The sequence below is a fragment of the Phyllostomus discolor genome, chromosome 9, assembly GCF_004126475.2.
Source record: "Phyllostomus discolor isolate MPI-MPIP mPhyDis1 chromosome 9, mPhyDis1.pri.v3, whole genome shotgun sequence".
NCBI lineage: Eukaryota > Metazoa > Chordata > Mammalia > Chiroptera > Phyllostomidae > Phyllostomus > Phyllostomus discolor.
This window is the reverse complement of record NC_040911.2, coordinates 19,761,928-19,787,442: the sequence shown is the minus strand read 5'-3', so window position 1 is coordinate 19,787,442 and position 25,515 is coordinate 19,761,928. Positions and strand designations below refer to the sequence as shown.

General features: G+C 39.6%; 1 protein-coding gene across 3 annotated transcripts in view; it reads left to right on the top strand.

The window, feature by feature from the left end:
* C9H18orf25 (chromosome 9 C18orf25 homolog) overlaps positions 1–20,073 on the top strand; it is a 69,377-nt gene extending 49,304 nt beyond the window's left edge. For all 3 annotated transcript variants that reach the window (XM_036009092.1, XM_028523894.2, XM_028523895.2), the window contains 2 exons: positions 7,224–7,350; positions 16,041–20,073. In XM_036009092.1, coding sequence (XP_035864985.1) covers positions 7,224–7,350; positions 16,041–16,230 — 317 coding nt within the window. In that variant the 3' untranslated portion in view covers positions 16,231–20,073. The remainder of the gene's footprint in view (positions 1–7,223; positions 7,351–16,040) is intronic.
* Positions 20,074–25,515: the final 5,442 nt, after the last annotated feature.

Genomic DNA, 25,515 nt, shown 5'->3' with positions numbered 1-25,515 from the left:
CTGCTCCATTTAGGATCATCACTTAAGTGATCATTGGAGAGAGAATAGTTTCCCTCTTTTTCCAAGCAGTTAGACCATGTTCTTGTATGCAAAATATTTTTTATTGTTTTGTTTTCACTTTAACCAAGGCAAGAGAGTTGAAATTAGCAAAGCCCCTGGTCAATAAAAGACCTTAACTTTCCATTTCAGCTGTTGTCATGTGTTTGCTTTTCTTCCTTGATGTTAGAATTGTACAGTGTAGTAGGTGGCAACAAACATCCTGGTTTTGAACCAGCAGCCACTGACAAACTGTGTGACCTCAGGTAACTTATGTAAAGCTTCAGTGTTCCCTGTTTATAAAACTGGAATAAAACTAGTATCTACTCCAAAAGGTTAGTTACCGTTAAGTGAAATAATGTATATGATGTGCTTAGTACAGGATACAGCACATTGTAGGCCCTCAGGAACGCTAACCAGCATTATGTTAATACATTTATGATGAAATAGACCAAATAATGAATGATTAATGGACCCATTCAATGGATTTCTAATTTATCGTCTTGCCCTGTAATGGGTTGTCTTGGTATAGTATTTCCTCAACTTTGAGCATAGAAATTACCTGGGATGCTTACAAAAGTTCAGACTTGAAGGGTTTTGTAAGTATATCTGAAATGGTGTCTGGGAATCTTTTTAATAATCACTCCCAGGTAACTATTTCATTGGACATGTTTAGGAAATTGTACCAGTGTGTCTGAAAATGGCTTAATTTTTGTTTATTGTTAGTAATAACTCAGTGTAAACATAAATGTAGCTGAGGCTAAGAGAAGCAGAAGTCTGAAGTTTTCTTGGTGTGGAAGGCTTATAATTGTGGTAAACTAAATTTATTTAGAGTCCCCTGCCCCCCAGGAAATTAAAAATTCTAAACAAGTGATCTCATTTTTTCCATCAGCCTTCTTGTCAAGAAGGTAGACTATGACTATTTTCCCATTCTTAAAATAGGGATGGTAATCTTGATTTGTCCATTGCACAAGCTTAGTTGCAGTGCAGAGAAACAAATCTTGGGTTTCCTGTCCTTAATGTAGGGTTTTTTTATAATCAGACCAGAATGGCCATGCTTCTATTATTAGCACTTTAAAGTCAATATATCAGTCTTCTGAAGGAGATCAAGTTTGGTCAGGTTCCTCTTGTTTACTGGCTTCATATGGACTGTAAGATTCTAGATTTCTGACTTCCTCTTCCACTTTGTAAAGTTGTTTTTAAAATGCTTGTTGAACAAACTAAATACAAGGTAATAGCTTGTTTTAAAGCTAAATGAATAGTGACTTAAGACATTGACTTGTGGCATAGCTAACCTGCCACCGCCATCCAGTATGTAATACTTTCCTTTAATGTGTTACGAACAGGTCCAGGACTAGTCCTTCTCCAGTAGACGTGTGATTTAAAAAGTAGCTACATTATTTTTGAAGACAAAAGGAGAATGTTTGCCATGATAATTTAGTAACTACTTTTTGTGATGGAAAGGTCTATAGTGAAAGGACAAAAATTTAGAATTTTTGGAATTCTAAAGGAATGTGTGCCATGCTAAAGAGGGTCACATTGAGAAAAACAACTGATCGTGCTGGCTGTGAAGCAGACTGAAGAGGGGATGCGTTCCTGGTTACTAGAGAACGCCTTGGTGTCTCTTGAAGAGCATGTCATCTCACAGACTTATGTGGGTCTCAGCCATCTTGGTATCTGAGTGGTGTACTCTCTCTAATGGCTCTGGTAGGAAATGTGGCAAAACTCTCACACCATTCATTAGTCTAAAGTTAACATTGACCAGGAAACTTGTTTTCAGCCCTCCAGTCACTTAACCTCATGTGCCTAATTTTGTCTTATACTGATATTTAGACAAAGTAATGAAAAACGCTGGCTACAAGAGCATACTGTATTTTAAGTGGTCAGTTTTACAGTATTATATAAATTCTGTAGCAATACTAAATGCCTGGAGGGTTGGATTAATATTTTTATGCCCTTCTCCCCCCAAAAAACCCTGCCAAAATGGTTTGGATTGATCTAATAATATAAAAGCAATATGTAAATTATTAGTTTCTGGATCCATAATGGATACATAAAGTTAGAAGAACCTTAAATACTGGGATGATTGCCTTGCTCTTGTTAGATATTATAAAATTATAAGCAAAATTAGCATAACCTTTTTCATTTCTGCTCCCTTCTTAAAAAGACAAAACAAAATAGGGTGATGGTATTTCCAGATCTGAAATGAGGTTATGTAGGTGAGAGGGGTCAGGATGAGGGGCCTGATCAGTGGTAACTAGGTATTCAGAAACATTGATGACTAAGAGATCCTACAAGTTGGAATTGTAAGTTAGAACTATGAAGATAGAACTGGGTACAGTGATACTGAGAATTAACTAATTTGCTGTATTCTTATTGTGTTTTCTTAATTATTGTTGTTTAAAAACATTGATTAAGGAGGAAGGGTTTGGTTATAGCAGCCATGACTCCTACAGTCTTGCCTTCGTAGTTTGGTTTAATTCATTTAGCTAGTTTATTCTCAGAATGTAAGGGCTGAGCCCCCTTGCTGAGAGTCTACTGCAGGGGGTTAAGTGTTTCTTGGGGCTCAGCTTCTTGCTTCAAGTAGGCATGGAGAACTTTGGGGTGGATGTACATACAAATAATGAATATTCATATGGTGAATAGTAACTATGTCAGGACATAAAGTGGGGGTGGGATGGGCAGGAGAGAGAAAGAGAAAGGAAAACACCCTGGCGTCAATATATAACAGTAAAAGGAAAACATCCTGGAAGATACAGGCTCTGTGAGGATGGTGGACAGTAATTTGTAAGTGATCCTGACACCAAAACGGAGGTGTGGGAGCAGCCTCAGGACTGCAGGGGAGGTGGCGTTTTCTGGAGAGTCAGGTTTCCACAAGTGGTGAAGAAAAGTTCAGTGCAGTTTTCCATGGAGCTGGCATTGCAGAGGGCAGTGGAAAAGTTCAAGGAAGGTGAGGTGAGTAGTGGGTGGCTGGGGTAAAGGAGAGTAACACCAGAGTGGAGGATAAGGTGAGAGAAAAACACATAGTTCTAGAAGCTTGTATTTTATGGGTGGCCGAGAGGCTGGAAATACAGTGTTTAATTTTTTCATAACCATTTGTTTTCCTCCTTCCTCTTCCGAATGCTTTCTCCTTTTCCACTGAGGGCTTTTCTGTATTCTCATACTTTTATCTCCACTACACTGTTCTACCTCATTGAACCCATCAGCCAGTTTTCATCAATCCCACTCCTAGTTCACTTCTTTCACTGTCTAGCATATATAAGCCCAACTCTCCTTTGCCAAATATCCCAGCTCCTGGTGTTTTGGCTTTCCTGTAGAACCCAGCTGGCAAAGTCTGCTGCCTGGACTCACACTTGGAGCCTGTATTCACACAGCTAAGCATAGCTGGAGAAAGTCATGTGGTTGCAGTTAAGGGTTGCATTATCTTTCTAATCTGGAACCTCCTGCTGGCTCGCAGTACTCTCCAGCAGCTCCTGCTTTTTCACAGGCAGCATTCTTCATAGTGACTACCCTGCCTACACCTGATGGCCTTGCTGCATTCTTCACAGGTCAGAATTACCTCAGCTTCCTGCCAGCAACCCTGTTTGTTCTCTGACTTTTCCCCCCTAAATATGACTAGGTCTCTCCCATCTTTAAAATCTGTACGTACATACACATCCCCCCTCCCTCAAACTCATCTTCCTCCTTCAGTCCCATCCTAACACCTTTTCCTCCATAGCCAAACTTCTTAAAAATGTACCTGCTCTTCCCTTTCTTACTGTGGCCTTGCATTGGCTTCAGCCCCATCAGTCCCTCTGAGGCTCCTTTTGCTAAGGTCATGTATGTGGTATGTTAGTCCTGATTGTAGTGGGCTCTGCTTAGTTCTGTATTGGCCTGCTCTGTTGGGTATGGGCAACACTTCTTCCTGGAGATACTCTTTCCCTGGTGTCCTGGCTTCATATCTCTGGGATGGATTTCTTTTTTCCTTGCATACCTTGGTGAGCTCCTCTTCCTCTCTCCATCCCTTAATTGTTGGCATTCATCACGGTTCTGTTCGAGGTCCCCCTTCACTCCTCTGGATGGCCTTTATCTCCCCACCTATTTCTTACCAAATCTGTATTTCCTCTCTAGACCTCTGATCTGAGACTCAGAACAGTACCTGCAACTGCCTATTGAACATCTTACAGGCATGTTATTAGCGTGTCCCAAGCTGTTTATTGGTACACTGAATAGCATTGTAATTCTATCCAGCTACCTAAATTAGAAACCTAGACATCATTTTTTACTACTTGTGTTCTTACCTTTGTCTGTTATCCAACATTACTAACCTTCTGCACATACATGCACATAGAGTATTTGCCATTTTATTTCTCCCCTAGTGCAGCTGTAATCATTTCTCATCCAGGAAACTACTGTAGTCTGTTTTCCTTGCCTGTAGTATTACTTGCCCTCTGTTAGTTCCCTTTTTACACTCCAAAAGGAAAATTTTAAAAGTGAAAGTCCAGATCATGTCACTTCTCTGCTTAAATCCTTCTCTGACTTTCAACTTCTTGAGGTTAAGTCCAGACTTCTTACAGTGATCTCACTTCTGACTTTGCTAGCCTCATTTCTCATTTTACTACCATCCAAATCTCAGCAAACTTGTATACCCTAAAGAGTAATACATTGTTTCCTATGCTACTCCTCCCCCGAGAGCTGAGCTTCCTTGATTATCCTCAAGTCCTGGAAATGTTCCTTTTCCATGCGCTTCCGGGGCACTCTCTACCTCCCTGCCAGAGCAGTTTTCAAGCCATTGTTCAATGGACTGCTTTTAATTATCCCTGAATATATTGTAAGCTTGTTGAGGGTAGAGAGTATACCTGCGTTGTTCCCTGTAGTATTACTAGCACTTAGCACAGTGCATAGCATATTATAACCTGAAGTAATTCTTTTAAGAGCAAATAGATGAAGTAAACTGTTATAGCTGCACAAAGCAAGAAAATAATTGCATATGAACAAAGTGAAGGTTTGGAAAAGAGAGGCTTGTCTATTTGTATTTTTTCTTAGAGTTAGAGTAGGAATAGTGTGCATGACAGTAGTGATAACTACAACACTGAAGTAGAAATTGAATAAAAGGCGCGGCCACAAGCAAGGTGATAGAGTCAGAGCAAGAGGTTTACCAAATCTAAACTTAACCAACCTCCATTCTAGCAGCTACCCTACATTCAACAAAACTGTGTTTTGTCTGATGAATGTCACCTTTTGTATGCTTGTACAGTTCAAAGATGTATGCCCACTGCCAGTGCCACATATAATCCTATCTAGATTATTTTTATACAGAAGGTTAACAAGCCCATGTAGACTGTACTATCTCAATCGCCGGTTGTATCTAGAAACCATTGTAAGCTTTTTAAATAGTTTTTTACAGTTTTCTGTTTTTTCATGTATGCATCATTTTCAGTAGAAAAAAGTAAAACTAATATAAAGAATTGTAAAAAAGACCCATGATCATACTCAAACTTAATTACTTTTCACAGCTTTTATCCAGCACCTACATGTTCTTGTAGTGTTATGTGTGATACTTTTATGTTCATACATTTATCCAGGTTTCTACATAGCACTGTAATGATTACTTTTGGACATCATAACATTTTGCTTATTTAAAGTTTTTCGCCTTAGGCTGAATTTTCATAGGATTAGAGAGGGTTAAAGGGTTACACTAAAAATTGGCAGGAGTATGAAAGTACCATTTCTTAATGACCGTTAAGCATTGGAATGAGCGAGATAAGGGGAAGAGAGAATTGTATGTGTGTAAATCTTACTGGCATTGGTTTAGTTTATATAAGGTGTTACAGGATTTTTTTTTTAAATATGAAGAAATAATTTGGTATCAGATGACAGTATATTTAAATATACCCTTTAAAGAGTAAATGCAAATTTGTACCTGTTATAATTGTTTATTCCATGCTAACCCAGATAGTCTAAAACTCATCCTTCCAAGTCAGAACATTCAAGAACTGGGAACATAGGCTGAATCTTAACTCTTGTTAGAATAGTTTATAGAGTTGTGTACTTTGATGCTGTGTCAAGAGCCTTTATTGAGAGAATTCTGTAGACACTCATGCTTTCTGTGATGTTAGAGAATGTGTCGTATTGTGCTATGTACAATAAAGTCATCTGACTTTATGAAGGCCCTTGTGAAGAAGTCCTTACATGCCCTAGTGCCACATACTGTTGTGCTTTTCCATAGTTGTGTGGTTTTTGTCTGTCTAATGAGAACTGTCAACAACATACAGGTAATGTTTTAGTTGCTCAGAGCAAAAATTATAATCTTCCCTTTTAGATGTGCTTTTGGATCAGATTTTATCAAATCTGTGTTTCTTTAGAGAAAATTGATAAATTTTAAAATTTGGAGAAAATTATTAAATTTTTCATAAAGCATCTTAGTATAACCATGAAGTTAATGATTTCTGTTTATTCCATTTATTCCTTTGGGGTTTTGGGGTTTTTTTTGGGGGGGGGTACCATTTTGTTTCATTAAAATGATAAGCAGCCTTGGCTGGTGTGGCTCAGTGGTTTGAGTGCCAGCTTGCAAACCAAAGGACCGCTGGTTCAATTCCCAGTCAGGGCACATGCCTGGGTTGTAGGCCAGGTCCTCAGTAGGCGGCGTGCAAGAGGCAGCCACACAGTGATGTTTTTCTCCTTCTTCTTCCCTCCTTCTCTCTCTAAAAATAAAGAAAATCTTTTAAAAAATGAAATAAAATGATAAGCAGTAGAGAACTCTATTGCCCTCTAGGTGATGACAGAATTGTTATGTAGGTCATTGAAATACATAACTGTAGCTGAATGCAAAAAACATTATGGCATAAAATACAGAGTATTATTACAGTTTATAATTTACTTATATTGAGGTATAAATACCAAAGTACTCCAAGTTTTTTCTCCTAAGGAATATGAGTAGGGAGTGAGGCTTGGAGTTCTTACTTCTATGTATTTTCATGTTGTTTGAACATTCTTTTAGCCATGAGCATGTGGTCTGTTTAACTTTTTAAACTTTTTAAAAAATAGAACACTGCCCCAGCTTATTTGACATGGGCAACAGTTTGGCTGTGGCAAGATCTCATAAGATCATTTTGTTTCTGTGATTGAACCTGGATGAGAAGTCTGTCCATGAGTTGTTTTCTGCTATTGTAAGATGTAGTGCTTATTTTTCCCTCCTTCTCTCTCAGGTCATTTGGATCCAGGATTCCTAGCAAGTGACAAGACATCTGCTGGCAGTGCACCACTCAATGAAGAAATTAATATCGCCTCTTCAGATAGTGAAGTAGAGATTGTGGGAGTTCAGGAACATGCAAGGTAGAGTATTAATTGGAGTATTCTGATATTTTAAATTGTGAATGTTATTCTAGCTAGAAAACAAATGAAGAAAGTGGCAGGCATCACAGTATCCTGGCATGAATGGTGGGAGCTATCTCTTGGCTTCCTTTGGCTTAAGAAACACTTTTAAATTAGACATGATATGAGTTTCAGAATGTGTTGCATTCGTCTCATATCAAGAACATTGTGACCACCTGTGTATGTGCACTAGAAATTATGTTTTTCTTGTCTAGAGTGCTTGACAGATTTTTCTCTTAGGGCATAAGTATCACTGTACTTTCCCCCCTCTTACTCATACTTTCTTGCCTTTATCTTGAAATATACTGGGACCAAACAATTGGGAAACATGCATCTGATATCATATCTCTATTGCTTGTTTCTTAGTGTACCTCTCCTTGTCTTTCATTAAAACTTGCAAGTTACTTTGGGCAGTATCTAACAGATTGTGTTATTTCTAGTGATGTTGATTTGATTCAGAGACTCCTTTTTCTTAGCATTGAAAAAGAGCTACAAGATATCCAGTTAGTTTGCAGTGCTAAGAAAATAATTTATAAAGTTTGGCATTTGTAAGGTGGAGGTCAGCAAACTAGTCCACTGACCAATTCTGGCCTGCTGCCTGTTTTGGTGTGGACCTTGAGCTAAGAATAAGAATGGTTTATACATTTTGTTTTGTTTTAATTTTTTAAATATTTTATTTATTTATATTTAGGGGGAAGGGAGGGAGAAAGCAATCAATTGGTTGCTTCTTGCATGTCCCCAGTGGAGGGAAACCTGGCCTTTAGCTCAGGCATGTGTCCTGACTGGGAATCAAACCCTCAATTCATTGAGCCACACCAGCCAGGGCAAGAAGGGTTTTTACATTTTAAATAGTTGGGGAGTGGGGGACCTAAAGAATGTTTTGTGTCATGTAAAAATTACATGAAATGCAAATAAAATTTATTCATGAATTAAATTTTATAGGGACATAGCCATGCTAGTTCATTTTACATATTGTCTTTCCCTGGTTTTTGCACTCCAGTGAGAGTTGAGAAGTTTCAAAAGATACAGCCTTCAGAAGCCTAAGATATTCACTCTGTAGCCTTTTACAGAAACAATTTACCAACTCTTGCTTTAAGATAAGGATTGGTTGCAGCCCTCTCAGAGGTATTCCTTAGGAACATTTAACGCATATGTGTAGATACAAGACAAAAATTTAGACTTTGAAAATCTATATTCTGTATAGCAAACTTTCTTCCTATGCTGCAAGAGTTAAGTTGTGGTTTCCTGATTTTCCAATATTTACATTACCTTGCCCTTATATCTGATTTTACTTTTTAGTTAGCAATGAAAGCATTCACTAGTATTTCTTCTGTTATTATAAAACGTAAATTTAGGTGTGAAGGGTGGGGGTGAAATACACATGCACATAAATTGAGGGTGCCTTTTTCTAATGAAAACTAATTATATTCTGAGAGCATTTTTCAGTTAAACAAATTGGGACTTCAAAGATACAGAGTTCAGTCATAGTTTAATGTGCCATCGCCTCAAAAGGGGCCAGTTTTTTTTTTATCAGAATTAGTATTATCCTAGTACTTTATTCTGTATCCTATATCTATGCCATAAATATTTCTGTATAGCTACTTCCTTTTTTTTCTTTTTTAAAATAGTTATTTCCCTATTCTGGTGGGAAAGAATTTTCATTCTTTAATCTTTATCTCATATTTTCCTCTTCTTTCTGTTTACTCAAAAACTTTTTCCTTTAAGTTCTCTTCCATTTTTCTATCTATTCCCTTCAAGCTGCCTTACCTGTTAGATGAAGAAGCAGAACTCCTGATTTATTCCTTTACTTCAGCCTGTGTTGGCTATTGGTTCATTTTACCATTGTTCCTTAGACTATAAAAGATATTCTTTTCCTTTTAAGCTCCATGTGAGGATCTTTCTCGAAATTTATAATACTTTTTATTTTAGACTCCCTACTATAAAACTTACCGTGCCTGTCAACAGACTGGTATGGGTAAATTATCTTCATTTGTGTAGGAATACATTATCCATTCACAAATTTCCTTTTGAGCTACATTTTAAATTTTAATTCAGTGTTACTCATGTGTTCCTACTTAAGTAGGGAAGAGTAGGTAATAAGTAGGTAATAACCTGTGTTGTTTATTTAATCTTTTACTCTGCTGAGCCATCACTTGGTCCAGTTCTCCAATGACTCCTACCAGGTTGCCCTTTTTTACTGTTTTCTTATGCCTAAAATGTTTCAGAGTGAGACACCTTTCTTTTCATAGTCTTTGTTCAACTTTTCTTCTATCATGAAACCTTTTACTTCTTTTTCTACCATATTATTGGTATCTGGAGTTAAAATTATTATATTTCTATTAAAACTTGGACATTTAAATTGTGAGTCCCTCTTTACCTCCAACGTACAAAGATTATCTCTAGTACATACTTCTCTGAACTTGTTAGGTCTTTTATCCAGATTGTCCTTTTACTCTATCAATACATTTGTTCCGCTCTTGTACCAACTTATGTGACTTCAGCTGCGTTTTAAATGACATGCTATAACATTACTTTCAAGGACTTCTACAGAATTTGAAGTATAAAGATGTATGTTATTCTGACTCTGGTTTGAATCCTGGGGAAGTCATATTGTGCAGGTGACCAATCCACTCTGAAGTCTCAGTGGTTACATGGTCTGTACAATGGATTGTAGCGTTGACAGATCCTGTTGGAGTGCTTTGAATTGACTCTTGCATCATCTGGGGGCTCTTTTTTATTTTGGTCTTTGGGCCTAGGCTGAGTAGAGTCTCACTGACTGTTCTGTCTTTCTGAAAATTTTTGCAGTAGTTTCTTTAGAAGAAGCCTGGTAAGCTTTCAAATATTGAGATTAAATAGCTGAGAAGCAGGTGGGGGAGACTTTCTTGGTTGCTTCAGAATTGCCCCTTTGGCTGCCTGTATCTCATCTGGAATTTATTTCTTTTACAGGTCTAGGGTTGCAGTTATGAAGTATTGATGGGCTTCTGGCAGGGTTATCGCTTGGAAAAAGGTTTTAGGTTTTAATCAGCATCTGTTTGTTCTAATTTGATTTGCATGTACTGATTTTTTTTTTGTTTGGACTTAGCCATTTTGTTTTTACTGTTTTTCTTATGATATTCTGCCTTGTTGTGGGCTTTCTGAGAGTTTTTTAAAAACTCAGAATTGGTCCTGGAGTTCTCTTTGGGATTGTGGTTGCTCTGACTTGTTTTGGGTGCCATACTTCCATATTTGGAAGCATTTTATTTGACCTTTGTACTTAGTAATTCTACTTAATGATGTGCCTTTCTTTTTTTTTTTTTAAGTTGTTTTTCTTTTCTTGCATGTTAATATTTTTCCTGCTCTTTTACTTAGATTTTGACGTGTTCACTTCTATGTTTCTTCTAGTCATGGACTAGAAAGCATGCTTTCTGAACTAATGATTGAATGCATCTTTTATGGCTGCTTTGTGTTGCTGTGATGAGCTCCTGACCTAAATGTTATCATTTCCAGGTGTTAATTGTTGGACAGTCCAGTTCACAAGATGCTTTTTGCCAGTGAAAGACTTTTCCAACATCTCTCTAGTTGTGTGCCACTTCATTTTGCCAGCCATTTTAATTTATGCCTCCCCCAATACCATTTTTTTTGGCTCTTCATCCTTTTTCCTTCTCTTCTTTTACCAGCCTCATTGATAATTGCCCTAGGAAATTGAATCCATGTAGCACAGATCTCTCTGTCATGGATCTGTGTTGAAACAGTTCCTCCTGTACCTATTCTCTGAAGCTTTTGTGATAATAAGACCCTTACCTCATTGCACTGTAGTCTTTGCTTCTGTGTTCATTGATATTAATGTTGGTTCATCCCTCAACAAAAGAATTGCTAGGGGAAGCCTTTTGCATTTTAGACTGGTTGGTTCCTAGAACCAATTACTAACATTGATACTAAAAAAGCAAGGGAGGCAGATGAATATTTTCCTAAAGCCACAAGGATTCATTTCATTCTCCGTTAGGAAAAATAAGTGGGAATGTTACCTAACAGGTCACCTTCAGACTCTGTAAATGAGAGCAAAAGTGATTAATTAAAAAAATTTTTCTTTTTGTTGTTGTTGTTCAATTACAGTTGTCCCCATTAACTCCCCATTAATCTCCTCTGCCCTACCCGACCCTACCTCCCCAAAATAATAAATTTTTAATGTTCTCTTAGAATAATAAGCTAATTGTATCAGAAGCTATCAGAGCCTACCCTCTTTCTGTTTTTTCTTTTTCTTTTCTACTGTGAAGTCTCTCCTTTCTTGGTTTCAGTGTATGAAGAGCAGGAAATTATTCTATCAAAAGTTATTGTTTATAAAGTGTTTTTGTTTGTTTGTTTTTTAAAGTAAGGCCTGCCCTGGACACATGGCTCGATTAGAGCGTTGTTCCGTGCACCTGAAAGGTTGCTGGTTTAATCCCGGTCAAGGCACATGTCTAGGTTCCATGTTTGATCCCTGGTTGGGGTGCGTATGGGAGGCAACCTATCAATGTTTCGCCCAAGCGCACGTGCGCGCCCGAGATCTCTCTCTCTCTTTCTCTTTCTCTCTCGTTATCTCTCTTTATCATCCCCCTCCTCTTCCCCCTCCTCTTCGTCCTCTGTCTGTAAAAATCATGGGAACATGTCCTCAGGAGAGGATTAAAACAAAAAACGTAAAGTAAGGCCTAAGCATTTTCTTGGCTTAAGACTCAAAATATGAGTAGGTACTGTTTTGTACCTATTGCCAGTCATGCAGACGTGAGAACAAAGCCTCTATCTGCACTAGAATTGGATTGGGCTAATTAAAAAACAGCTACGTATGCTCCCATGCCCAAGTCTTTTATAATGTAGAAAAAGAATATGTGATAATACATGCAAATCTGTGCCTTATGTTGGTTGCCTTACACAATTTTGAGCCTCTCACATTTTTCTTTACAGGGCTTGTAACAATTGTGGTTCTATTTTCTTCTAAAATTTTTCTTCTTTACCTGGTATAAGTTATTCTGTAATGCACATCATCTTACAAAATAATTGAAATGTTAAACAGCAACCTTTTGTTTATTTACTAGCTTGACTTTTTTTTTTCTGTACTTAGAAGAAAAGCCTTGTTCTGTCCTTATCCAACTCCTAGATTCTATTTATTCAAGATGGTTGAGGTCATTAAATTATAAAAAATTGTTTGAATGTTTTAATTGGCTTGTACACAGAAAGGTCATAGGTATGCTTTTAAAAAAATCCCCATCTGAGGGTGTGTGTTGATTTGAGAGACAGAAGAAGGGGGGCAGGGGAGAGGGAGGGAGACAGAGACAGACATCATTTGGTTGCCTCCCTTGAACTTGCAACCTAGGTATGTGCCCTGAACGCAGTTTGAAACCACGGCCTTTTGGTGTGCAGGACAATGCTCCAACCAACTGAGCCGCCCAGCCAGGGCCATAGCTGTACATTTCCGTTGTCATGAACTGCTCATACTCAAGTAACCAGCACTCAGGTCAAGAAGTAGAACAGAAGTCCTCCTTTTACCACCTTCTGGTCATAACCGTACCCTACCTCGTTCCCTGAAGTACTGTTCTGACTTCTAACAGGGAGGTTTTGCCTGAGTTGTTCAAAATCTTAAAGTCACCGATTACCTTAGAATCTCCTTTTACAGTCTTGACAGTGGTCCAGCAATTGCCTGAATGTTTAAAAGGCAGTTTATAGTGGCTGCAACTGTTGTGTAGTAATGATCATCCAAAACTTGCCGTCCAGAAACCGATTCATGGTTCTTATTCTGTGCCCTAGATCTCTGTACAAGGTGCGGTGGCCACCTTCCATGGTGATTCTGTCGTCTTTGGGCACTGCCTTTCCAGTTTCAGTTAGCAGGGGCCTGGAAAGCTTTTGACCAAAAATGGGATCCTCACATTTTCCAGAGAATCTAAAAATTTGAACCAAGAGAAACAGACTTGAGAGGATTGGGTCTTGAGTCTAATGAGTGAGGCTTCATTGTTCCATCATCTTCTGTTCTTTGTGGCACACCAGTGTCCTATGAACAAATTCTCCTTTTGTTTAAGGTAGCCCAAGTTGGTTTTCAGTAATCGGAACCATTTGTAACATAACTACAGAAACAGTCTAACTCAGTTAAAGAGGTGCCTCATGTCCTTACTCTTCTTTCTCCTTCAGTCATTCCTCAGTAGTGAATACTGTCTCCAGACCTCTCACTGTCCTATTCTGGACACTTTCTAGCATCTGCATTACTATTTATTGAGTGACCTCCAGGGAAGAGAGGTCATTCCCTTACACTCAAACACAGCATAGTAGTACTTCAGGTGCAGTCTGAGGAAGGCAAAGTTAATTTAGTGGGAAAAAATCTCCCCAGTGGAGACCTGATTTTATTCTGGTTCTCTGTTTAACTTGCTTAAAACCCTGGGCATTTGTTTTCTCTATAAAATGATCAGATTGGATAGGATCCCTTTTAAAGCAACTACCTGATGTTACACTGTACGATTACTTTATTGGGAATAATGGAATAAATACCTCTTTTATTTTGGAGATATTTCTAGGAATTCTGCCAAAGATTACATTGACTTTCTTTTTAGCCATTCATTCCCTGAATTCCTCCTAAGGTTGTAGCCAGCTTTACTTTAATTAGTACTTGTACAGATGAACTTTTGAACTGTTGAAGAACTTTCATTTTTAAATTGTTAATCTGGGCCTATATTTGCACTCTGCGGATTGTTACTGTTTGCCTTAATGTATTTTAATATACATTTATACCCTGGCTGGTGTGGTTCACTTGGTTGGTCATCATCCTGCAAACTGAAAGGTCACAGGGACTATTCCCGGTCGGGGCACATGCCTGAGTTATGGATCTGGTCTCCAGATGGGGTGCATGTAGGAGGCAACTGGTATTTCTCACTCACATCGATGTTTCTCTCTCTTCCTTCCTCCCTTCCCCTCTCTCTGGAATCAATTAAAAAAACACACATACACACATTTATAAAGTGACAACGTGATACTGTGGAAAGCATTGGACTCAAAAATCAGACCTGGCTTGAAGTTCCCTTGCCAGCCACTTTCAAGCAGTGTGACCCTGGGCAAATCATGTAGCCTCTTTAATCTTTAGTTTTCCCTGTGTGTAGAATATGGATAGTAACTTCAGTGTCTACCTCATAGGTCTTGGGAGTGTCAAATGAGGTGAAACTGCTTAATAAACTTAGTATTCTATTGCCATCAGTTATCAAAAACATTTCTATAAATATTGAATGGACTTCTTTGGGTGACAGTCTTCTATGAGTATGTGATCACTTAATCTGAGTATACTTAATGGGTTGGACAAATTTGGGTTAGATTTGGACTTCATGTCCCTTAATTTAATGCTTTTTACTGGTGAATTTTTGAAGATGTAGTGAGTAACGCTCCCTTAACTCATTTCTGAACAGATGGCAGGTCTCTGGTCTGTAAGAAATCTGTATTCTGCCCCGTGCTTTGGCCCCATGGGGTCTGTTTTTCAGCATCTCTCTTGGTAAGGAAGTTGTTTATAGATGCCTTTGCAGGACCTTGGGGGCAGTTCTGCCACTGACCCCGTTTAATGTTAACACTAATGTTCTTTTGAACTTGGTGGTGCAGGGGGCATTGAAGGCTGGAATACTCAAGTGATCCAGCATCACTCACTGTATACTGGTTGTGAGAGCAGCTGCTCAAGACCCACTGTGATAGGTTATGTGACTAGAGTCATGCCATTTGTCACCTGTCACATGCCACACAAGGACTCTTCATCTCAGTTGCAGGTGTATCCATCCTGGAGGAGGTGTGATTCAGAGCGTTTTTCGCCAGTAATTTAGATATGAGGGCATAAGTAGCAAAGGTAACTTGAGCTGCCTGCCTTCCTCTTATTTGAGTCAAAACTTAGTGGTTAAACTGGAAGCCCACAGTCCTGCCATTTGACTGGGATGTGAAATTCAGTGTCAGTGCTTCTGAAACAATTTGCTTCCAGTGAACTCTTGGTGAGGTTCATCAGCAAGGCAGTTCTGTCCCTCTGATAGGGTATGATACTTTTAGGGAAGCTAAACTGAGTACTTGTTACTTTTAGAGAATCTCAGCTGACCCTTGTTACTTACACTGAACTAAAGCATAGGAAGGTCTGATGAAGAAGCCAAGTGTTTGTGGTGACCTTCAGAATGAGGGAAATTGATCCTCTATGTATGATCTAGTAGTTACAGACTTTTAGAAATCTCACCTGTAAAGGGATATTACTGTTACTGTCTTTGAAGGTGTAATTACCAAATATGGCATGGAACTTATTTTTTAAAAAGTTTCATTTATATTTCTTACTGTTTCATTTGTTCAGACTGAGATTGTTTGGGCATATTCATTTTGCTCTGGATTTATGTGGTGCTCTGTTGTTAAGATCCAGAGGTTTAAATGAGTTCAGAGAAACAGCATCTTATCCATTGTTACTAACAGTCCTAGACATAACTCAGGAGTTTCTGAATGAGACAAAACTCGTGGCCTTTTTTTTAGGCCATACCGAGAGGAAGGAGAGGGAGGAAAAAGGGAAGGATATTGGTTGTGGTTTCATGAACTTGCATAGTAGCCTGATCTTAGTAAAAGTATTGATTGACACTAGGAAGATATATTGCCTTCTGTCTCCCCTGTGGTACAGTTAGCCATGCTTTTGCTCTTCATCTCAATTGCAGGTGTGTCCATCCTCGAGGAGGTGTGATTCAGAGCGTCTCTTCATGGAAGCACGGCTCAGGCACGCCGTATGTCAGCAGCCGGCAAACTCAGCCATGGACTGCTGTGGCTCCCCAGCAGACTTGGGCTTCACCTGCAGAAGTTGTAGACCTGACCTTGGATGAGGATAGCAGGCGTAAATACCTACTGTAATACAATGTCACTGTGTTCCCTCTGCACTGTTCCCTTCCGCTTCCTCCTCCTCTTTGTGACATGGAAGTTCATTGTCATAGCTTCAGCCTCAGAAGCTGTTTGTGGCATTTGTATAATCAAAAATCATGGAAAATTGCCCCCCTCCTTTTTTTCTCCTTTTCTTTTTCTTTCTTTTTTTCTTTTTTTGTAAATTAAAAGAAGTCACTTAGGAAAATAACTTATCACAGAGAAAAGAATTTCTTCTTCCCCTTGGTAGGGATATGAGAATGATGAATTAGACAACTTTATTTTACTTGGTGACTTTTTTTTTTCTTAGGAAACTCTGCCTTCCTTTTAGAATAATATTTTAATTACCAGGTGAAATGAATTTTAGTGTTTGAATCTCGTATTTATTTTTCTGTGTAATAAAATTAATATCTAGACTTGACCACTGTCAGCCCACCCATTGGCACTCCCACCTTAGGGCATTTGCACAGTTAGTCAGGTCCTTATTGGCACCTAGTAGGGCATGTGCATTTGGAAACCTATTCTTAAAAATAGAAGACAAGTGTTACATTTCTTTTAGCTTAAGTCTTCTAACTTCTTTCCTGACTTTGCTCCTGGCTGACTTCCCACAACACATATAATTGACCTGCCCCTTTGTGTTTATTAATACTGCTAAGATGTCTTAATTGGTCTCTTTGTTGCAATAATCGGTAACTCTTTGGAAAATGTGGCTGAGGCATTTCGGATGGATAACCACCATGAGGTTTTCAGGGCATAAACAGAGAGTATTGAGAAGTCAGTAGGAAAATCTCACTCCCTCAACATTTTTTCCCGGGTTTAATTCAAATAACCGGAGAACACGAAAACCTGTTACTTAGGTAGAATATAAAGAGTTGTGTGGCTTCCAAGGCTGTGGGCACTTGCAAATATTTGCTGAGAGGAAAATGCCTTCTTTTCATATCTGATCTCTCCAAAAAGGATGTACAGCTGTTTGAACTTGAGCTGAAATTGATCTGATTCTACATTTGGGTATTTTTCTCTACCTTCTAAAATGGGAGAAACCGAAATGCACCATAAGAAACCAGATGCAAAGCACATTAATGGCACTGTAGGTTTTACAGTATCTAAAATGTATAGCAAAGGGTAGTATGAGCTTCAGGGAATTTGGGAAATGCCAGTGTGGGAATTTGTGGCATTAGTTACTACCTTTCTCCCTATGACATGTTGTAATTACTAGTGAATTATTTTACAAGCAATACCTAGAGTTAAAACACTATATACTGTGCACAGGAGGAGTGAAGTAATATTGGCTTAGAAGACCTCATCTTTTGTTTTTCCACAGTTTTTGTTGGCCTGTTTTGGGTTTTTGGCTCCACTTTTACCATATAATATTGCTAAAGCCCTTTTCCTCCCTCCCCAAATACATTGTTGGCTCTTCCTTATCATATGAGCGTGAGAACTACCATTTCTTAGTTTTCATTCAGTAGACACTCATTTACTAAGTGCCTGTTCCGCATAAGGCATTGTGCGGGGTGGGTGCTGTGGGGTGGCTGAGATGAATGAGACACCCACCACATGCGCACGCACCAGAGTCTGCCTGGCTCCACCTGCCTGGCTCTTTTGTTTCAGAAAGACTCGGTTGCTCCTTTACCCTTCCTCCTGCTGCTGTACTTCCATACGCTTCTCCCCTGGGAGTGTACTGAAGTATTTTGTTCTTTGAGCTTCTCTGATAATATCTTATTTGATCTGGCCTCTGTTCTTCATCAACTTTTTATTTTTCTATCAATGTACTTTTAATAGATCACGCCTTTAAAAGATTAACTTCCACTTTTAGCACCTCATATCTCAAGTCTCTCACATGGCCCTAGTTCAAGACAAAAACCAAAGACCCAGAGGCCAGAGCAAAGTAGGACCTTCTGCAGATTCACTACTGGTGTATCATTGGACCTTCACATTTTACTTTAGGATTAATTTATTAAATTTTACTGTTACACATTGTTTTTGACTTGAATTAAAATGCTAGACAAAGCAGAAATGTACAGTTTCTGGTCTTTGTATTCCAGGAAAATCATTGGGAAAAGAATAGAATAGATTATATGACTTGAAGTTTTTGCAGCTTATTTTGTCCCCAATATCAGGGCAGAGCCCTGTTTTAAAGAATGTTTTGCATTCTGTACTCTTACGTTAACAGTATGTTTGTCCAGTTCCATACAGCAGGCAATTTCCCATGACGTGTTTTCTTGAGCCCCTAATAGTCATCCTCTAAGAAAAAGGATTTTGGTGTGCTGTGTGCACTGCAGATTGGGAGCAGAGTGAAGTTGTAACCCAGCTCTTTTTCTGGCCGTTTGCTTTTGTAGCAGGTTGCACTTTGCCCTCACCTGCACCCCGTCCCTCTTCCAGCACCCTGCCTTCCTGAGTGATGCACCGGAACAGGGATTTGGAAATCAGATGCAAAGGGGGAAGGGAAGGGATGGATGGTAGGGACAGCCAGCTTTTCCCGCTACTAGATTGGAACTTTTCTGCCTACTAACTACACAGAGGCTACGTTCCAACTCTTCTTTCATTGCCAGAGCCAGTAGAGTGGGGATGTGGTTTCTGGCAAGGTATTAATGATAAAATTCTGTGGTAAACAACTCCTGTAACATTTGAAATTTCTTTATGTAAGAGGATCTTTTTAAACCAAAGTTTTGCATTTGGTGGCATAAATACTTCTTTGTGCCTCATAGGACATTGTCCATTCTAAGTAAAATCTCTGCTAAATGGTGCACTTGGGTCACAGATTGGTTTATGGAACTAAGTTGGTTGTCTCCCCTCCCCACAATTTGAAACCACAGAGCAGTAACCAGCTATTATTACATCGTCACAACTGCCCTAGAGCATGTCCCTGCTGCTCACCAGTAGTTGTCTTTCCATTTTGACGGAAGGGGCTGGGCTGAATGGGCTCCCATTATTCTTTAAGATTGAGCGTCCCATGAACTCTGTTTTTGTTATCATCAGTTGTGAATATAACCGTCTGATTTGCTAATTTAGTCAGTTGTTCATTGTTACTTTTAGCAGATTAGCACCATAGGTAACTTAAAAATGAATTTGTTGCCTGCTTTTTTGTACTGTGTCACAAAGCTTGTGAAAAAGCTGGGGACACAATTTTGTCTTTCAGTTTAACTTTTTTTTTAAGGCAAGGAACTCCTAATCCTTGTTTTCCAGTATGTGTATGATGTGACTTTGATGTATATATAAAAATGATTGCACCCTAACCAAACTTCCTCAGATTGTGCACTGTTTGTTTAAAATAATCACGTATTTTAGTCCAATGCTGTTGTATTTTTTCATTTTATTTAAAACACTATGTACCTATTCTTTTAACAAACTTTAAAGGGTAGTGATCTTAAAAAAAATCACTGGATAACTAGGAAATATATTTTTTTTGTTTTGTTTTGTTTTTTTGTTTTGTTTTTTAAGAGAGTACAAAGGTCACTGAGGCCTTTTGCTCCTCTTACCGTGAAAATGAAATGTTAGCCATTGTATGGCTAGGAATCAATGCACTTGGTGGTTAACAGATCTGCTGTTGCTGGAGTGTGAGCGTGGACTTGATGCAGTGACGACAAATCATTGCTTAGAATTAATGTTTTAAAATGTGCAACTCTAGTTTTTAAAACAAAATTTGGTTCTTCTTTACATTCATTATTTAGTTTTTGTTTCCATTTAGTATTTAATGGTCTTTGGAGAAAAAATAATAAAACAGAGTGTTATATATATATTTTTTGGTGCAAGATAAGATTTTCTGTTTTTTGAAATAAGTCTGTAGCATAAAGGTTAAACTATTTTAAGACAAAAATAAAATAGAGTGTATTTAAACAATGATAATTTCTGAGGATTTTTTTTTTCTTTCTGCTTCAGTTAATTAGATGGTGCCTGGAGCAGCTCCCGAGTTACTTTTGGATGTGAAAGGGGATTATATTTTGTTAACAGAACATATTGTTATAAGATGCCTGCCTTTTTCCAAGCAATAACTATATCCTACTTCCAGATGTTTTGCACATGACCTTTGGTGTGTTAGGTCTAGATAAAAATAGCTTTGCATTAGCTTTCCTGTAAACCCTACCTCCCTTTCTGGCTAAGGCCATGAGATTTCAGAGTGCTGAAGGCTCTCTAGTGCTGGGCACCTTTGTTCCTGGGACTAAACCTCAGCTGACAGTTACTTCCCAGAGGCCAGTGCATGAGGGCAAGACGCAGTGCCTGCATGCCCTTCGCACACGGTTGAGCACAGAAGCAAATACAGGGTGTTTCAAAAATACCATATTTTGCTGTGTATAATGTGCACTGTTTTGCCCAAATTTTTTGAGGGAAAAATAGGGATGCATATTACACATGGGTAGTACTAATTCCATATTATATAAATGTTTTTGATTCTTTTATTTATGCTTATGCATTAAAAGTGTAACTCTAGAAAGCAGTAATGATATCCATGTGCAAAATAATACCCTGGAATACAGTAATCAGCTTTATTTCTAAATATAAATGAATGAGTGAGTGAATGAATAAATAAATAATTGAATTAAAAAACTAAAACAAAAGTTTTTTTTTCCCCTGAAAGGTTGGGCCAAAAACATGGGTGCTCATTATACATGGGAGTTCATTGTACACAGCAAAATACGGTAGCCTAACTTTTCTGCACTTCTTTGGTTCTATTTTCAGATTTTCTTTGGTTATCGAAATGGTAGGAGCTACCATATTAATGTCTCATGACTGTTGTAACTTCATGTAAAGGAGAAAGAGGGACCAGGGAGAGTGAGGCCTATATTGATTAAAACATACACTCGTGGATCTCTTAATGTCCACCGACAGGTTTTAGTTCTACTTGCACTAGAAGGCTGTCTGTTAACAATTAGGAAATATTTGCAGTTTTTTGAAATGGTTCTTCTATATTATATTGTATCTGAGACCTAGACATATTAGTACTGTGATACTTTTTTTTCCACGGGCCTGAGAAGAAAATTGTTTACCCCGGGCTTTGCTTTTGAACCTTTTGCCTTTGGATGCTGTGCTTTTGAAGACAAGACAAGGCATGAGTAAGTAAAATAGTCCACGGGTAATGTTCAGTTTCATTCTGGCCTCCTTTTATCTTTACTGGCTTTTGGTTTGCCTTCCCTTGTTTGCATGTTTTTCACATTGGATCAGCGGTCCCCAACCTTTTTGTCACCCGGGACCAGTTTCATAAAAGACAATTTTCCCAGAGACGGGTTGGCGCAGAGAAGAGGGATGATGGCTTCATAGCCTGCCACCAGATGCAGCTTAATTGTCACTTGCCACTCACTGACAGGGTTTTGACACGAGTCTGCAAGCGGTTGATTTATTATGGTCTCTGTGAGGGCAAACCTCTCTGCTAATGATAATCTGTGTTTGCAGCCCCTTCCCAGCACTGCCACCACCCCCTCAGATCCTCAGGCATTAGATTCTCGCCGGGAGCACGCAGCCTAGGTCCCTCACATGCGCAGTTCTCAGTAGGGTTTGCGCTCCTATGAGAATCGAGCGCCACTGCTGATGTGACAGGAGGAGGAGCTCAGGCAGTAATGGGAGTGATGGGGAGCAGCTGTAAACACAGGGGATGCTTCCCTCGCTCACAGCTCACCTCCTGCTCTACGGCCTGGTCAGTTCCTTGTAGGCCATGAACTGGAGTGGTCTGTGGCCCAGGGGCTGGGGACTCCTGCATTAGATGACAACTATTTATAACTTTAGTCCAAACAGAAAACCTGTAGATAAATCTTTACCAAGTACATAAATATCTCTTCGGTTCCAATTTTGCAACCTGAGGGAAGTTTCTCTAGGTTTTGTTTTAACCATGTTACTGATCTGTAAAGGAGGAAATCCTCTTAGGTCATTGGTAGACAGGATTTTCTTTGCTTGCTTGACTTCATGTTTGGGTGCAGCGATGAACAGAATTAGAGAAGGTCTTGGGCTACAGTGGGACTTCAGCTGGGACAGTCTGCTTGGAGGAAAAGAAAGTCGTAGTAAATAGTGCAAGGAGCTCAGTACAGATGCAAGTGATGGTCCACAAACCTCACAGAGACACAGCAAGAGCACAGCAAGAGCGGCTCAATACAGGTTGTGACACTGTTGGCTCTGTTCGTCGGCCACTGTGCTACTCTGCAGGTGGCAGGCCTTCTAGCTGGAGAGGGCCTCAGGCAGCGTGGATCTCTTTCTGCCAGGCCTCTGGAGCCCATTTGGTGGGCTGGATGTGAGTCAAGGATGAGAGTGCCTCCCGGCAGGGCAGTCAGACCTCAGAAAGCAGTGGTGGCAGCCGCTGGTGTGATCTGCTCCAGATCCTGGCCTGCTGGTTGGGAACACCCCTTAGTGGTAAATTGTATCAACCTGGCTTTTTATTTTTTTGTAAGAGAAGCTATTTGGTACCAGATTTTTCTTTTGTGTTTTGGTAATTGGTACCTCTTGGTAATTGACACCTCAGAGCAGTCATTTCTGACTTCTTTCCATGATTGCTTCATTCTAAGAGTGGGAAGGTGAAATATTGTCAACTGTTGAGCCATACTTTTTTTTTAAATCCTCACCTGATGATATGTTTTTTATTGATTTTGAGAGAGAAGCATCCATTGGTCACTCCCATACGTGCCCCAACTGGGGATCAAACCTGCAACCGTCAAACCCACAGCCTTTTGGTGTAGAGGATGATGCTCCAACCAACAGAGCCGCCTTGGCTGAAGCAAGCAAGTCTGACTTGAGGCTGGATCTTGGCACCTGCATCCTGAAGGGGTTCAGACCCAGGGAGTGGCCTTACTAATGTATAAAGAGCCTGAACCAGAGAACAGGAGGCTCCAGAAAGGCCATCTGACCCCTGGAGGGATTTGATTTCTATACCTGTGAAACGAAGAATTTTTTGGATTTCTTTTCTGAGACCGAAAGGAGGTAATTCGTACTTCTGCAGAGCCATTCAGCATTTTAGGCAGGAATTCAGCAGAACTGCTTACTTTAAAAAGCTGTTCAGAGGACCACAGTTCTGTCGTCTCACTGAAGCTTTGGAGAAGCGCTGGATGCCTAACACTCACAGAGCCTTGGATTTCTCCAAACCGTGTTCAGAGTTTTAGAAGAATATTTATTTCAAAATTTCCACTTGGGGGTAAGAAGTGCTATAAATTGTTAGCCTGATTTTGCAGATTGAAAGACTGAGAACAGAATAACAGCTTATCTAGATTTACATAGCTAGACTTTGCAAAGATTTTTTCCCCCCTAAGGTTCAAATTGGGGCTTTTTAGCTTTAAGAAAAAAACCTTTTCCCTTTACCTGGCTGCTGCTGCTCCTGCTACTCTTGCTGCTTCTCTTCCTCCCCCTGCCCAGCCCCTCCCTTCTTCCTCTTGGTCTTACTTTTTTGCTGCTGCTGTTGATTCTACTTACTCTGGCCTGACAAAAAAGGCTTACTGAGTACTGTTTGATTGGTTCCCTTTTTGGCAAACAATTGCAGATTTAAGCACCAGAACCGCATACCTGAGTATGCATTCCAGCTCAGGCTTTGGAATAGCCATGGAAACTGTTTTCTGTAGATAGATTTCCCGTCTCGTTTATGGAGCTCGGAAATATAGATGGCCAGTGAACATAAGAATGATGCTCAGGCTCATTACTAATTATGGAAACGCATGTTTACAGAATGCCATTTCACACAGAATCAGACAGGAGTACCTTTGGGTCCCTGAAGGAGGCAGAACAGTGGCAACTTGCCTGTCTTCTTGTGTGAGCATGCTTTGCCAAAACTGTTTTTGAAAAGAATGGAATTGTGTAGTAAAGCTGAATTATGTGTGTACCTCAAGCTGTAGACTGAGTGTGGTTCTCCTCCCCGTCCCCCGAATTCATATGTTAAAAAGCCTTACTCCCCAACTGGCTGTTATTTGTTGGAGGTGGGGCCCTCAGGGTAGGTAATTACATTCAGGTGAGGTCATCAGGGTGGAGCCCCGGTGATGGGATTAGCGCTCTTACTGGAAAAGGAGAGTCTTCTGGGAGGACACAGGAAGAGGGCTCTCACCTGGATCCAGCCATGCGTGGCACCCTCATCTAAGGCTTCCTGCCTTTAGCGCTGAGAAGAAAAGTCTGTTTGAGCCACCTGCTCTAGAGTGTTTTGTTATGGCAACCCACGCTAAGACACCCCATATCCACAATCCCACTCCTCGGAATGATACCCTTGAGCAGCTTTTAAACTGATGCTAGCCTGTATAGGGAAGTTACAAAATCCATTCAGTGTCTATAAATCATCTTTGTTTATATGTTTAAGGAAATATAGCAACATAAAGGATAATAAGAGACAGTGTTACATGCAACTTGTTGTATACTGATATATGAGGTCTCTCCAGAAGGTATCCATCCATGTAGTATGAAAAATAGAGACATTTATTGAAGAAGACACAAGATACAAGAAACAGTGTACATAGGGCAGTGACACTTCAGCTGTCTGCAAAGTAGCCACCTTGGGACCTCACACAGTTCTCCCAGTCGCTATAAGCCACCCTGTTGTATTTTCCTGAATCTCATCAATGGTCTGAAATCTCTTCCCTTTCAAAGGTGATTTTAGTTTTGGGAAAAGCCAAAAGTCACAGGGTGCCAAATCTGGGCTGTAGGGGGCGCTGAGTCACCTGGGTGATTTGATGCTTTGCCAAAAAACTGCACAAGATGTGATGCATGAATGGGCGGGTTGTCATGATGAAGCTGCCGATTACCAGTTGCCCATAGCTGTGGCCTTCTGAATCATCTGAATAGTTCTTCGGAGGAAAACGCAAAATTGGATGCAGATTCGTTGCTCTACTTGCTTAGTCATTTTGAATGCAATGGCCACACAGTACACATGTTCCCTCAAGGGCGTCTGCCCTCCACTGACTAGTACAGTGAAGTCATCATTGTTCACACATGTGCATTCCAGTCCACTCTCCTTGGCTGCCAGTGTTGCACAAACCATTCTCATTGTACTAATAATGGCTGGGCTTTTTCCGGACAGACCTTGAGGATCTACCTACAAATATATGTATGTGTGCATAGGGTTGAGATATAAAATGAATTTTTTACTGTGGGCTACAGTCAAAAAGATACGTAAAGCCATGGTTCTAGGGAAACTAGTTTTATGTGCTCAAAAATGTTTAGTGTCATTTTTCCCAGTTTTGACTGTTTCCACATGGATATCCATCTACAGGATGGATAAACAATGTCTTTATACAATGTTCAGCCACTGTGGAAGTAAATGACCTAGAAATATATTTACACACTTACACCAGTTACATCAACATGAATTAATCTCAACAATGTGGAGGA